Source organism: Vulpes vulpes, chromosome 10 (assembly GCF_048418805.1).
Source record: "Vulpes vulpes isolate BD-2025 chromosome 10, VulVul3, whole genome shotgun sequence".
In the NCBI taxonomy this organism is placed as follows: domain Eukaryota; kingdom Metazoa; phylum Chordata; class Mammalia; order Carnivora; family Canidae; genus Vulpes; species Vulpes vulpes.
The window spans coordinates 60,024,600-60,039,336 of record NC_132789.1 but is presented as its reverse complement, the minus strand read 5'-3'; the positions used below and the strand labels follow the sequence as shown (position 1 = coordinate 60,039,336).

Below are 14,737 nucleotides of genomic sequence, written 5' to 3'. Positions count from 1 at the left end.
AAAAAGATTTTAACTGGAAATCTGAATTATTTTGAGATGATTAGATCATTATTTTTCCTTTCAAATGAACTTAGTATTTATGTGTTTTTAACTGTTTAATACTTTAAATGGATATTAATTTTAATATTTCACAGACTTACCAGCGTTACAGACCAGTATCAACTTCAAGTTCAACCACTCCATCCTCTTCACTTTCTACCATGAGCAGTTCACTCTATGCTTCCAGTCAACTAAACAGGCCAAATAGTCTTGTAGGTATAACTTCTGCTTACTCCAGAGGATTAACAAAAGAAAATGAAAGAGGTAAGAAGACCAAATTTTGAAAACACTATATTTTCTACAAATAATCCTTTGAATTATTTTTTTTTCTTTTATAGTTGAACAGAAAAGAAACAACATTCTAAACTGGGAATCATTCTGCCATTCTTAGAGAATATGATGGATGAGAATGAGAAGAGTAGAAAATAAAAGTAAAAAATTACGTAGTCTGGCATTGATACATATATCTTTATAATTCAAGACTTCACAAAAATCTTTAATGTCCACCAACATAGAAATAAGTCAGTAAAGAAGAACTGGTGGAAGACTCTTTCTCCCAGCAGTTTATTAGTGTCTTATTTGTTGCCTATTGTGTGAATCATAGTTCTTAAATTTTTTGTGTGTGAAATATTTAAACTAAAATCACCTACACGTGTCATGTCCTTGCTAAAACAGAATTGTTTTTAATGCCTATTTCTTGATAACTAGATTTCTTTTTTCAGCCAAATGCTGGCATATTGATGATCACTATTAATATTTCCTATTATTTCATATAAACTTTGTATTTAAATTTTGTAAATTCCTACTTTAAATCAGAGATGGGTACCACATAAAATCAAATCATTTCTAATTGTAGACATTTTATATTTTAAAGGAAAATCTCATAGTATTAATCATGATACCAGTCATCATATAGGATAAACTTAAGAAAATTAAATTTTTCTTAATTTTCAGCTGACTTATTTTGGCCAGAAGTATTTTGGTTCCTTTTTTTTTTTTTTTTTTTTGAGATTTATTTTTATGTTAGAGCACATGCACACGGCTCTTGTGAGAGGAACAAAGGGAAAGAGAGAATCTCAAGCCCCAGACTCCCTGCTGAGCATGGAGCCCGACTTGGGGCTTGATCCCATGACCCCAAGATCATGATCTGCACCAAAATCAAGAGTTGACAGCTTAACGGACTGAGCCATGCAGGTGCCCCTCCAGTTCTTTAAACCAAAAAGTGTGTGGCCCACAAGTGTGAGGCCCACATAATGTCTGTAAAAATTTTAAGCCAATTTTTAAAATTAGGGATATTTGCATGAAAGTTTAGATTTTCATCCTATATTGAAAAATTGGAAGATTTAGCAACAGTGTGTCTAAAAATTCTCACATATCAACAGCTAGCTAGAGCGAGCCCTGAACTCCTTGGAATAGTGCTCTCCTGACCCTTTCTATCCATTTATATTATCTGGATGGTCACTCTAGGCTTTGGAGTTTGAGATTTTTGCTCTATAGTGGTTCTAAAAACAACTCTGAGAAACCCTCTTGATATTATAATTTTGGAATTTCTTTTGCTGTGACACAAGGAGACTTTTTAAAATAATATTTAACATTACTTTGTTAAATAGATGTCTGCTTTTTAAAACAGATTTAGAGACATTAAAAATGTCTTTTTAGTATAGGTCTAAAGCTATTTTTAACTGTCCTAGAAACAAATTTTGAGGCTAAATTTTTTTTATGTTGATTTGTTTTTAATAAAATATAAAACTTTCTGGAAAAAAAGGGTTTGTTCTTAGATACTGTCTAATAGAAATGGAATTAATACTGTATTTATTCTACTACTGAATGAGGACTGGGAATAGTAGAAACAGACCCTGATAAACTTGGATGCCAGCTTGTTCTTCCATCAATAGGTACTGTTTGGTTTTCTTGAAGTGTTAACTTTGGGTTTAGTAACTATCTTTCTGTCAGACGTTAATAACTCAAGCCCTATTCTTTTCATAGGATTCAATTATTTTCTGTCCAGCAGATATTAAGTGTGTCTTTTGGCAGAAATTTTGTATTAGGCCCTAGGAAAATGAAATAATTAAAATTCTTGTCTTGGTCAAGGACCTGTCCAATGAGAGATACAAATACATGTATAAACTGAGTTCATGGGAGCACTGAGAGGCAAAAAATAATCCTGATAGAATTTTAGGTTTCCTGAAGGAGGTTGACTTTGAATTGTTTTTACATTTTTCTTATAAAATAGTGTCATAGTACATTACTACCATGTGGTTCATTGTAATCCTTAACAGAAGGAGAAAAGAGAGAAGAGGAAAAAGAAGGAGAAGATAAATCACAACCTAAATCAATCCGGGAACGACGGCGACCAAGAGAGAAAAGGAGATCCACAGGAGTTTCATTTTGGACACAGGATGTGAGAACCTATTAACATATAACTACTTGATAGTATATTTAATCTTTTCAGAAGTACATACTAATGATTTCTTATGTACCTCAGATTACATATTCTTGAGATCATCATTGTGTGTTTTGAGTCAAGTCATTAAATCAGAAAAGTTCTTTATAAGGATAGTTAATGAGTGCTTTGATTTTTGGTATTACTTAAAAAGCAAGAGTTCTGTCTCAATTTTGAAATAAAAATAATACCTACAGCTCAGGAGATATATTGTATAGTGGCTACTAAACTGCTTTATCTGGAAGATTCTTGAAAGAAAGATGCTTTACATATTTTTATTATTACATGTTAGTTTCAAGTATACAACATAGTGATTTAACAATTGCATATGAAACCACAATAAGTATGGTTACCATCTCTCATTATACAATTAATTAGTAATATTGACTATATTCCCTAAGCTCTACTTTTCATCACCTTGACTTACTATATAACTGGAAATTTGGACCTCTTAATCCATCTCATCTATTTCACCTGTCCCCCATTTGCTCTTGAAACAATCAGTTCATTCTCTGTATTTATGAGTCTCTTTCTGTTTGTTAATTTTTCAGGCTTTCAGAGACCGCATAGAAGTAAAATCATGCCATATTTATTTTTCTCTGATTTATTTCACTTAGCATAATACTCTCTAGGTCTATGCATTTTGTTGTAAATAGCAAGATTTCATATTTTTTATGGCTAATATTCCATTGTATATATTTCCACATCTTCTTTATCTGTCGATGAATACTTAGATTGCTTCCTTGTCTTGGCTGTCACAAATAATGCTGCAGTGAACATGGGGATAAATCTATCTTTAAGGATTAGTGTTTTAGTTTTCTTTAGGTGAATTACCCAGCAGGAGAATTACTGGATCATACGGTATTTCTATTTTTTTTAAGATTTTATTTATTTATTCATGAAAGACAGAGAGAGCCGGAGACACGGTAGAGGGAGAAGCAGGCTCCATGCAGGGAGCCCGATGTGGGACTCGATCCCAGGACTCCAGGATCACACCCTGAGCTGAAGGCAGATGCCCAACTGCTGAGCTACCCAGGCATCCCTATTTTTAATTTTTTGTGGAAGCTCCATACTGTTGTCCATAGTGGCTGCACCAATTTGCATTTCTCCCAGCAATGCATAGAGGTTCCCTTTTCTCCACATCCCACCAACGTTAGTTATTTCTTACTTTTTGAAGCTAACCATCCTGACAGGTGCAAGATAAAATCTCGTGGGATTTTTTTTTTTTTTTTTTTTTTTTTTTTTGCATTTCCCTGATTAGTGACATTGAGCATCTTTTCATGTGTCTGTTAGCCATCTATGTGTCTTTTTGGAAAAATGTCTTTTTAAGTCCTCTGCCTATTTTTTTAATCAACGCTTCTTTTTTGTGTTGAGTTGTATGAGGTTTTTATTTCTTTTTTTTAAATAACCCCTTACCAGATATTATTTGCAAGTATCTTCTTCTTCTTCCTTTCAGTGGGTTGCCTTTTCATTCTGATGATGATTTTCTTCATTGTACAAAAGCTTTTTAGTTTCATAAGTCCCATTTGTTTATTTTTGCTGTTGTTTCCCTTGCCTGAGGGAACAGATCCAAAAAAATACTGCATAAGGTTGATATCCAAGAGTTCATTCCCTGTATTTTATTTGTCTTTAATCCATTTTGCGTGTCTTTTTGTGAACAGTATAAAAATAGTCTAGTTTCATTCTTTTTCATGTAGCTTTCTAGTTCTCCATTTTTTTAAGAGACTGTCTTTTCCTTATTACATATTCTTTGGCTTTGTTGAAGACTAACTATAGGCATGGGTTTATTTCTGGGCTCTGTTCTGCTCTGTTGATCTGTAGGCCTATTTTTGTGACAGTACCATAGTGGTTTTATTACTATCACTTTGTAGTGTAGTGTGAAATCTTGGATTGTGATACTTCCAGTGTTGTTAAAATTCTTTCTTAAGGTTGCTTTGGCTTCACAGGGCCATTGTGGTTCCGTATACATTTTTAGGATTATTCTAATTCTGTGAAAAATACTATTGCTTTTTTGATAGAGATTGCATGAGTTTGTCGATTGCTTTAGGTAGTGTAGACATTTTGACAGTATTTTTCTAGTCCATGAGCATTGTGTATCATTTCATTTATTTGTCATCCTCAGTTTCTTTCAGCAGTCTCTTATCATTTCAGAGTATAGGTCTTTCACCACCTTGGATAAATTTATTCCTGGGTGGCCAGCCCGGGTGGCTCAGTGGTTTAGCGCCACCTTCAGCCCAGGGCCTGGTCCTGGAGACTCAGGATGGAGTCCCCATGTCGGGCTCCCCGCATGGAGCCTGCTTTTCTCTCTGCCTGTGTCTCTGCCCCTCTCTCTCTCTCTGTGTGTGTCTTTCATGAATAAGTAAATAAAATCTTAAATAATAATAATAATAATAATAAAATAAAATAATTTATTCCTAGGTTTTTATCCTTTTTGATGCAGTTGTAAACGGGAATTTCTTTTTATTTCTCTTTCGGCTAGTTCATTATTAGTGTATAGAAATGCAACATATGTTTTTGTATATTGATTTTGTATCCTGAACTTACTGAACTCATTTATTAGTTCTAATAGTTTTGGGTGGAATCTTCAGGGTTTTCTGTATATGGTATGTAATCTGCAAATAATGACAGTTTTACTTCTTCCTTACTGATTCAGATTACTTTCATTTTGTTTTCTTGTCTAATTGCTATGGGTGGAACTTCCAGTACTATAGTGACTGAAAGTAGCAAGAGTAGACATCCTTATCCTTGTCTTGTTTCTGATCTCAGAGGAAAAGCTTTCAGCATTTCACTATAAAGTATGTTAGCTGTGGGCTTCATCCAAGGCCTCCTTTATGTTGAGATATGTTTCCTCTAAACCCACTTTGTTGAGAATTTTTATTGTGAAAAGGATATTGCATTTTGCCAAATGCTTTTTCTGAAAAAAAAAAAAATGCTTTTTCTGCATCGAGATAACCATTTTTATCCTTCATTTTGTTAATGTGTTGTATCATATTGATTGATTTATGGATATTGTATCTTTCATCCCTAAGATAAGTCCCATGCAATCATGGTGAATAATCTTTTTGTTGTTGTATTTGGTTTGTTAATAATTTGTTGAGGATTTATGCATGTATGTTCATCCGTGATACAGATCTGTGATTTTCTTTTTGTCTGTCTTTGTCTGATTTGGTGTCAGGGTAATGCTGACCTTATAGAGTGAATTTGGAAGCATTCTTTCCCCTTCAGTTTTTTGGAATAGTTTTAAAAAGATAGGTATTAGCTCTTTAAATGTTTGGTAGAATTCACCTCTAATGCCATCTGGTTCTGGAATTTACTCTTTGCTGAGCATTTTCTGAGTACTGATTCAATTTCATTACTAGTAATCAGTCTGTTCAGATTTTTTTTTTAATTTCTGCCTGATTTAGTCTGAGATTATGTGTTTCTAGAAATTTCTTCTAATTTGTTGGCGTTTCATTGTTTTTAGTAGACTCTTATATTTCTTTGTACTCATGTGATGTCTATTATAACTTCTCTTTCATTTTTAATCTATTTCAACTCTCTTTTATTCTTGATGAGGCTGGTTAAAGGTTTGTCAATTTTATCTTTTCAAAGAACCAGGTCTTAGTTTTACTTATCTTTTTAATTATTTTTTGATCTGTATTTCATTATTTCTACTCTGATCTTTATTATTTCCTTTTTTTTCTGCTAACTTTGGGTTTTGCTCCTTTTCTTAGTCCTTTACATGTAAGATTCGATTATTTGAGATTTTTCTTGTTTCTTAAGGTAGGCCTGTATTGCTATAAACTTCCCTTTTAGAATTGTTTTTGTTGCATCCCAAAGATTTCAACCGTTGTTTGGTTTATGTCCAAGTTTTTTTTTATATTTCCTCTTTGATTTCTTCGTTGACCCATTGGTTATTTAGTAGCATGTTGTTTACTACCACGTGTGGCTTTTTTTCAGTTTTCTTCTGATTTTTAATTTCATACTATTTTGGTCAGAGAAATACTTGATATGATTTCCATCTTAAATTTATTGAGACTTGTTTTGTGGCCTAACATGATCTGTCCTTGAGAATATTCCATGGGCACTTGAAAAGAATGTACTTTGTTTTGGGATGGACTGTTGTGTATAAATCTATTAAGTCTACCTGGACTAATGTGTCCTTCAAAACCACTGCTTCTTTATTGATTTTTCTTTCTGGATGATCTGTCAATTGATATATGTAGAGTGTTAAAAGTTCCCTACTGTTATTGTGTGATTTTTAATTTTTTCCTTTATGTCTGTTAATATTTGCTTTATGTTTTTGGTGTTCCTGTCTGGGTACACTTATACTTAAAATTCTTATATTCTCTTGTTGAATTGATCTCTTTAAAAACATTATGTAATGCCCTCTGTCTCTTTTTTGCAGTCTTTGTCTTAAAGTCTGTTTTGTCTGACACAAGTATTGCTACTCCAGCTTTTTTTCTCCCATTTTCAAGGAATATTTTTTTTCATCCCTTTTACTTTTAGTCTGTATGTGTTTTCAGATCTGAAATGAGTCTCTTGTAGGCAGCATACCATTGGGTCTTGTTTTTTTAACCAGTTTGTCATCTTTTGTCTTTTGAAACACTTAGTCCATTGACAAGTAAAGTAATTATTGATAGGTACTTTCATTTTGTTCATCGTTTTCTGGTTGTTTTTGTAGTTTTTCTCTGTTTCTTTCTTCTCTTGCTCTCCCCTTATAATTTGAGGACTTTCTTAGTGGTATGCTTGGATTCCTTTCTCTTTGTTTTTTGTGTATCTATTTCATGGTTTGTGTATCTATTTGCCATGAGGTTCATATATAATATCCTATAACAGTCTACCTCAAGTTAATGGCCATTGCTTAAATTTGAACACATTCTAAAGGTACACATTCGAATGTAGTATTTAGACACTTAACTATAATGGGGTAGCAACAAAAGGAAATCCATTATTTTAAGTAAGAAAAGTTGGATTTCATAAGCTTGGCAAGATTTAGGCAAAGGTCCTATTATATTTAGGTAGTTTATCAACGTCTTGGGAGTTAACAGCACGACAAATATAAAATACCGTCTTTCTCCCACTGAGCCTCCAGTTTCTTCATTCCTACTATAAATGTGTTTCCTAAAACATGTTTTTAGGTAGATGGTCTTTTTTCACCAGGTATATTAACCTACTTTAGATTGTGTCATGCAGACAAAATAGGGTAGAAAAATTCCCACTTAAAAATCAATCGTGGGGTGCCTGCAGTTAAGAGACTGGTTAAGGGACCAATTCTTGATCTCCTCTCAGGTCATGATTTAAGGGTCATGAGATTGAGCCCCACATCACAGTCCCTGGTCAGTAGGAGTCTGCTCGAGATTCTCTCTGCCCCTCCCACCGCCCCCCACACTACTCCCACTTGCTCACACATTCTCTCAAATAATAAATAATAGTAAATTATAAATAAGTCTTTTTTAAAAATTAAGAAATCCTAAAATATTTAAGTATCAAGTCTTTGAAATTTATTTTCACTTTTCTAAAGTAAATTGACAATCTATTTTAGAGTGACGAAAATGAACAAGAACAACAATCAGATACAGAAGAAGGATCCAATAAGAAAGAAACTCAGGTAAAAAGCATTTTTCTGTGTGTTTAGAAGTATTCATATTTTTAAGGATTACTATTTATTCGTGTTCATATTTATTCATGCAAAACAGTTACTGCACACTGTACCTGCATGCTAAGGTTAGACTGTTTCTCTGGGTTCAGGGATAGATAGACTGGAAGGGATACAAGGAATATTTTAGAGGCAATAGAAATATTCTAGATCTTGCTTGTAGTACTGATTTTCTGAATATATACAACTGTCAAACATCAAACTGCATACTCTAAGTGTATAGTTTATTGTAGGTAAATTAATTTTCAAAGTTGAAAAGAAAAAAAAGGGGATATCGAGAAATAGGGGAGAGCAAAGTTACATTCTAGAGATGATGGTAGGTCTAGTAGGTCTTTTTAACATTCTTTACAATTGGTGCTTTAAAGGACTTTTATATTATCACAACTGATCATACCAACAATTTTCTCAAAAAAGGCATTTTTTTTTTCTCAGTAGTGATGAAAAACTAAGGCAAGTTTGAATGACTTAAAAAGTTACATAACTAGCAAATACTGAAAGTTTCTTCCCACTAGCTATTTTCCCGTCTCTATTCCCTAGCATTTGGCTGTGGAAAAGCTGACATGCTTTAAAGAGCTCTATTTACATAGGGGTAGAGCCATATAATATGAGTTAGTTCTAATCTTCTAAGCTCAGCAGGATCTAACCTGAAATGACATTTCTGGTCATATCATCTTTATTTTTGACTTGGAATTCCTAAGTAGAGCTACTGAAATTCTTTTCAGTCAGCAAGGATCTATAATAATATGAAGTGAACAGAAGTTGTTACCTGTGCTATATGTCTGTGGATGCTACTTTTAGGGTGAAGTTTCCTATTTTGTCCAAAAAAGTACTTTTATTTTATAATTAAGTAACCAGACAGATATTGAAGAATTAAATACTGCCAAGGGTAAACTATTTGCAGGGTTTTTATCACTTTTAAACCCTTTGCCTATCAACTGTCAGCACTCCCCCAGTTCCCTATGTCTTGTGTTTATTATCTTCCGTAAACTTAACCATTGTCTTCCCTTCCCAGTGGTACCCTATGAATACCTATCTTTCAAGGAAAAGACAATAGAAGGGTAAAAAGGAGGGAATGGGTTAATAAACCATACCCAGCTGGCACTTCTCACTGCCTTATCACATGGACCCACATCCCACCAAGCTGGAAGAGAAGGGAAAAGATTTTCTGACTTCAAAGTTGTGACTTTAAAGCATATTGATAATTGTTGTGTTTAAGTTTTCCTATTAAAATTATACATGAGATACACTAGGATTGAGTAGAAAATTCTTCCTAAGAAGAAACATTTTCTTAGTTCCAAACAATTTCAATAGGTTTCATTCATTTTAAACGGGATTATTGAGCACTTGCTTTTGTGCTAGCATTTAGTTACAAATACAGAAAACCCAACTCAAACCGAATTAAACAAAAAGAATTTATTACATTCTCCAGTTATATTGCACAACCCTCTATGTCCACTTCATCCTCGAGCAGGTTAACCTCACAGGGCTAGGATTACAATAATTGGCTTAGGCCAGACAAGTTCCACCACTAGGATATTGCAGCCACTTTGCTACAAATGTGGGCTATATACCATCTCACCTAAACTGAATCACTAGTACACCCTGAGGAAAAGGAAGAATGAAGGTTAACACTAACAGTGTCTTACTACAATAAACTAGAAAAGTGCTTCTAGTCATTAAGTATACCACTCTTAAAAACTTGTAGCATCAGCCCTTACTTTTCTGTGTAAAAGTATTAGCAGCAAAATTCTTTTGTGTATTTTCTGAAATAAATTACGTCGTCATCTGAAAAGCGTGTTTGATAACAGAACGTCCATTCAGGTTATAGAATAAACTTTTACCGTGCAAAGGACATTAGTAATAAATCAAGGATTTAAGTATGATACCAAGGCAAGAAAAAGAAAAGATTAATAAGAGATTTGATTATTTAAACATGTAAAACTAGAATATGTCAGAAAAAATACCCTTATTAAAGTTGAGACACATTTGCTCAGTTAAAAGCAAATAGTCTTAGATGTCTTTTATAACATTTAAAAGATTAGGTATCCTTTGGCGCCTGGGTGTCTCAGTTGGTTAGGCATCTGCCTTCTGCTTGGGTCGTGATCCCAGGGTCCTAGGATCAAGCCCCACTTTGGGCTCCATCCTCAGCGGGGAGTCTGCTTCTCCCTCTCCCTCTGCCCCTTCCTCCTGCTTCTGTGCTCTCTCTCTTGCTCTCTATCTCAAATACATAAATAAAATTTTAAAAAATAAAAAGACTCAAGGAAAAGAAAGACCAAATACATGAAATTTATGAATTTTACAAAAGAAATATAAATGGCCAGTAAGCTTGAAAATGCATTTAATCTCATTAATAACCAAAGACATGACAGTTAATATAAAAAGTGAAATTGGCAAAGGCTCAGATTTGGTATGATCACTATTGAAATAGTATTTATGAAGATTAGTTTAACAGTACAAATCAGAAGTTCATATGTGGATACGTATACAAAAAAGATCACAGTACTGTTATCTAAAGGGTTGGAATCGGGGGAGCTTATAGAGGAACTTTTTATGCTGTGGTACTTTTATACGAGTTTACAGTACTGTAATTAAGTATTTTTACTTTGGAAAAAGAATTTTAAAACACACAAGCTAGAACATTACTTTATGAAATAAGGACATATGCTAAATGAAAGAAGCCAGTCACAAAATAGACATACTGTATGATTCCACTTACATGAGTTATCCAAACTATTCAAACTCTTAGAACGTAGAATTGTGGTTTCCAGGGACTGGGGATAGAAGAATTTGGGGAGTTTTCAATGGGGATAAAGTTTGTTTGCAAGATGAAAACGTTCTAGAGATATATCACACAACAATGTGAATATAGTTAACACTCTTGAGCTATACTCCTAAAAATAGTTCAGATGGTAACTTTTATGTCATGTGTTTTTTTATTATAATCTCAAAAGTGTAAAATGTAACCAATGATAGCAAAATGATTTTTAAAGAAATGGAATTTGAGTGATTTCTGTGACTGCTTGGAGTTTTTATTTTTTCTTAAATTTAAATCAGTGAACCAGAATGCAAACTATCAGGAGAATGGCAATGTTTTCATTTGATAGGTACACATTTTATTTCACATACAGATATTTTTTTGAATTTGAATATCTCTTGGAGGTTTTTGGTTCTGTTATTTTTTAATTAAAATATAATTGACATACAATATTGTATTAGTTTCAAGTGTTCAACATAGTGATTCATTATTTGTATATATTGCAAAATGATCACCACAATAACTCTAGTTAACATCCATTCCCACACATGATAACATACTTTTTACCTTGTGATAAGAACTTTCAAAGTCTATTCTCTTAGCAGTGTGTGAATTTGAATCTCTTAAAAGTTGAAATTTAACTTCAAAATTATTAATTGCCATAAAACTAATGAACAAATCAATGAAATTAAAGCATTACATCAAACAGATTAGGAAGCAAGTGCAAAATTAAAATTGGTTTTGCAAGGAAATTTGAATAAACTTTAGTAAAGCATTTTTAATCCTAATTAGACTTGAAACAATCCCAAAGGAATGCAATAATTTTACAGTGCATTCAAAGATAAGTATAATGGGAAAATACAAATACCTAATTCAGAAATTTAACAAACCATTTCTGAATAGTTGCCTTACAGAAAAGTATAGTTTGAGCAAGACTTTTAATAGCAAAGAAAAGAGCTAAAGATGACCACCAAAAAAACTACTTTGTCTCCAACTAAGATTCTTTTACCCTATTAATCATTTCACCATGTAGATAAGAAGAGTTACGAAACATTGATAAAGTATACCACTTGCTTGAGAAAGTTAAGTCATAATTTCCTATCTCCAATTGTAAAGCTTTGTAGCTGGATTTCTAGAAAGTAATTTTAAGCAAAATTATGTGCATGTTATTGTACATAAACACCTTAAGTACTCATTTCCCACTTGAGTTATTGCCTCAAAAACAGAAAAAAAATGAGAAAAATCGTTGCTTTGGGATGTCACATACTAAACTTTATATTTCTTAATGTAAACAAACATATTGCTTTCTCCTGCTGATTAGGGAGAAGTAATAGGTATATGTCTTAGTCTCCTTTTTTTCTTCTAATTAAAAATATTGTTTGGTGGCATTTGTAGGAATTCATAAAAGATGACCATAAATTGCCAAGTGTAATTGTATGGGTGGTCATTGTGCATGAAAAATGCATAGTGACTCTGTTCTAGAACTTCTTTCTAGGAACAGTCACAGTAAAGTTAAAACATATATGTATAGTAAATAGATAAGTTAATTTGATAGTGTGAAAACAGTATAAATTTTAAATTTACTTCATCAGTTAAGTTACTTTAATGAGAGTATAAAATTTTAATATGCCTATGTTTGTTTTTCTCTTTCTAGACGGATTCCATTCCTAGGTATGTTTTACATTTTTACTGACATTTTTATTTGTGGTTGCTTAGATATTTATAGATTTTGTAAATTAATAGTAAAAATCTGTAGATATTTAGATGACCCAATAATTTTTACCATCTTTCTTTGTCAAAGCCTTTATGTCTAGTTCATTAGTCACAGTAAGTCACTAAGAAAGAAAATATTTTCTTAAATCTGTATAACAGTGATAACTTTTTAAGTTACTTCATTTTAACTATGTCATTAAATAACAGCAGGGGCTGATAAAACCCACCAGAAATTTATTTGATAGGGTATTCCTAATCTCTCTGATCCTTGCTTTAGATAAAAGAAAAACAATGAAGATGCTAAAAATTGTCATTTAGCTCAAAATTACTCATTTTGGAGAACCTCCACAGTGTCCTTTAGTCTAATCTGCATTCCATTTCCCTCACTCATTTTAGTTAACCAAAACCTTGTAAAACCAGGAACAAATTTTTATATACTGATGATTCTGTTGAGTTGAAATGTATAGGCATTTATCAGGAAAAAGTAACCTGAATTCAGAACAAGAGAAGAAAATTCTCATGTACAGATGAGCTACGTTCTTTCTGTTTAGGACAGACCTATAATCTATCACTTTGGATAGACAAGTTTATCAAATTTAAAATGTTACTTTTTTTTTTTTTTTTAAAGATTTTATTTATTCCTGAGAGACATAGAGGGGCAGAGACATAGAGGGAGAAGTAGGCTCCTTGCAAGGAGCCTGACGCGGAACTCAGTCCCTGGACATGGGATCACATCTTGAGCCAAAGGCAGACGCTCAACCACTGAGCCAGCCAGACGTCCCTAAAATGTTACTAATTTTTAAATAATTACATGCCACTTAAAAGAAAAGTGCTAACAGTTAAACTATAATGCACCACCAGTTAAAAGTCATGTTCTGATTTCAGAGATTTTAAAATGTAGAGAAGGTGTATGGCTTAAAATTGTTGAAATAATTTATCATGATGTAAAACCAGTTTTGACTTTTTAGATACAGATATATTGAATTTCTTTCTCAAATGATAGAAATTAATAATATTATAAATAACTTTCCATTGTATATCACAAATACGAATGATAATAGATGAAAGAGAATGTTATGTACTATTTTGGAATGTCAAGTTAAAATATGCTAGGATGCATGTTAAGGTGAGCTGTAAAAGTCTGTAATAAAGATTTTGACTTTAACTCATCTTTTAAAGATACGAAACCAGTTCCACATCAGCTGGTGATCGGTATGATTCTTTGCTGGGTCGTTCAGGATCATACAGTTACTTAGAAGAAAGAAAACCTTACAGTAGCAGGCTAGAAAAGGATGACTCAACTGACTTTAAAAAGGTACTTGGATTATTTAACTATATTTAATTAGAAATGTTTTTGTGTGTTAATATATTTATGTTTGGATATTATTCCTGGAAACTCATAATGAAATCAGTATCTTGAAATAACTTACTTTGATTTTCAGTTTGGGGCACTAAATGATAGGGGTAATATAAAGAGCTGTTTGTTTTTTAAAGGGAAGAGACTTTATTTCACACTTAAGTGTCTCTGGCCAGTGCTTGGATACTGGGACACTGTAATTGAGCTGAAACGAGGCATGGGCGTGGGGGTTCGGGGGTGTTTGTGTGTGTGTACACTCACACAAGCATGCACACACACTTTTCTTTACCTGTTTGTCAGTAAGAGGCAGCAAACAAAGAACAGAGCTTTTCCTAGGAGAATCAAGTTTTTCCTAGGTAACTAAAAAAACCTATGGTAACATAAATGCTATTATGTCTTAAGGCTGGAAGTATTTAAGAAGTAAGTCCTGGAAACTCAACAGTCTAGGATTCTAACATAATTCTTAATATTATGAGCTTAGAATAAACCTGATGAAGTTTTCTGGGAAAAAAGAAGGCTTGTGATATTTGTACATGTTCCCCTTCCCCAGGTAGTTGGCAGCTATTTAAATTACTTTCTTATAAGCCAGGTCTGCAAAAGAAGGAAAGTGAGGGGTCAGTTTACCTTTTGCATAAGATTGTCATTCATTCAGTAAAGAACACTGAACTGTCCTAAATAGTGAGCTTCTACGTATGAGCAGTAGAGCTGAAGATACTGTCCTTGCTCTTATGGACATCTTTCATGTAGTGGGAGAGACCAACAATATCAGACAGTCATATTAATAAATGTATG

At 33.0% G+C, this 14,737-nt stretch overlaps 1 protein-coding gene across 9 annotated transcripts in view; it reads left to right on the top strand.

Moving 5' to 3' along the window:
• The window catches only part of PPP1R12A (protein phosphatase 1 regulatory subunit 12A), a 136,768-nt gene that overhangs the window by 108,869 nt on the left and 13,162 nt on the right, over window positions 1-14,737 (top strand). For 6 of the 9 annotated variants that reach the window (XM_072724449.1, XM_025992160.2, XM_072724447.1 and 3 more), the window contains 5 exons: window positions 135-303; window positions 2,319-2,440; window positions 8,007-8,072; window positions 12,530-12,546; window positions 13,768-13,903. In XM_072724449.1, the coding sequence (XP_072580550.1) occupies window positions 135-303; window positions 2,319-2,440; window positions 8,007-8,072; window positions 12,530-12,546; window positions 13,768-13,903 (510 nt within the window). Of the gene's footprint in view, window positions 1-134; window positions 304-2,318; window positions 2,441-8,006; window positions 8,092-12,529; window positions 12,547-13,767; window positions 13,904-14,737 lie in introns of all 9 variants that reach the window. The other 3 variants (XR_011994885.1, XR_011994883.1, XR_011994884.1) reach the window with 1 other exon arrangement.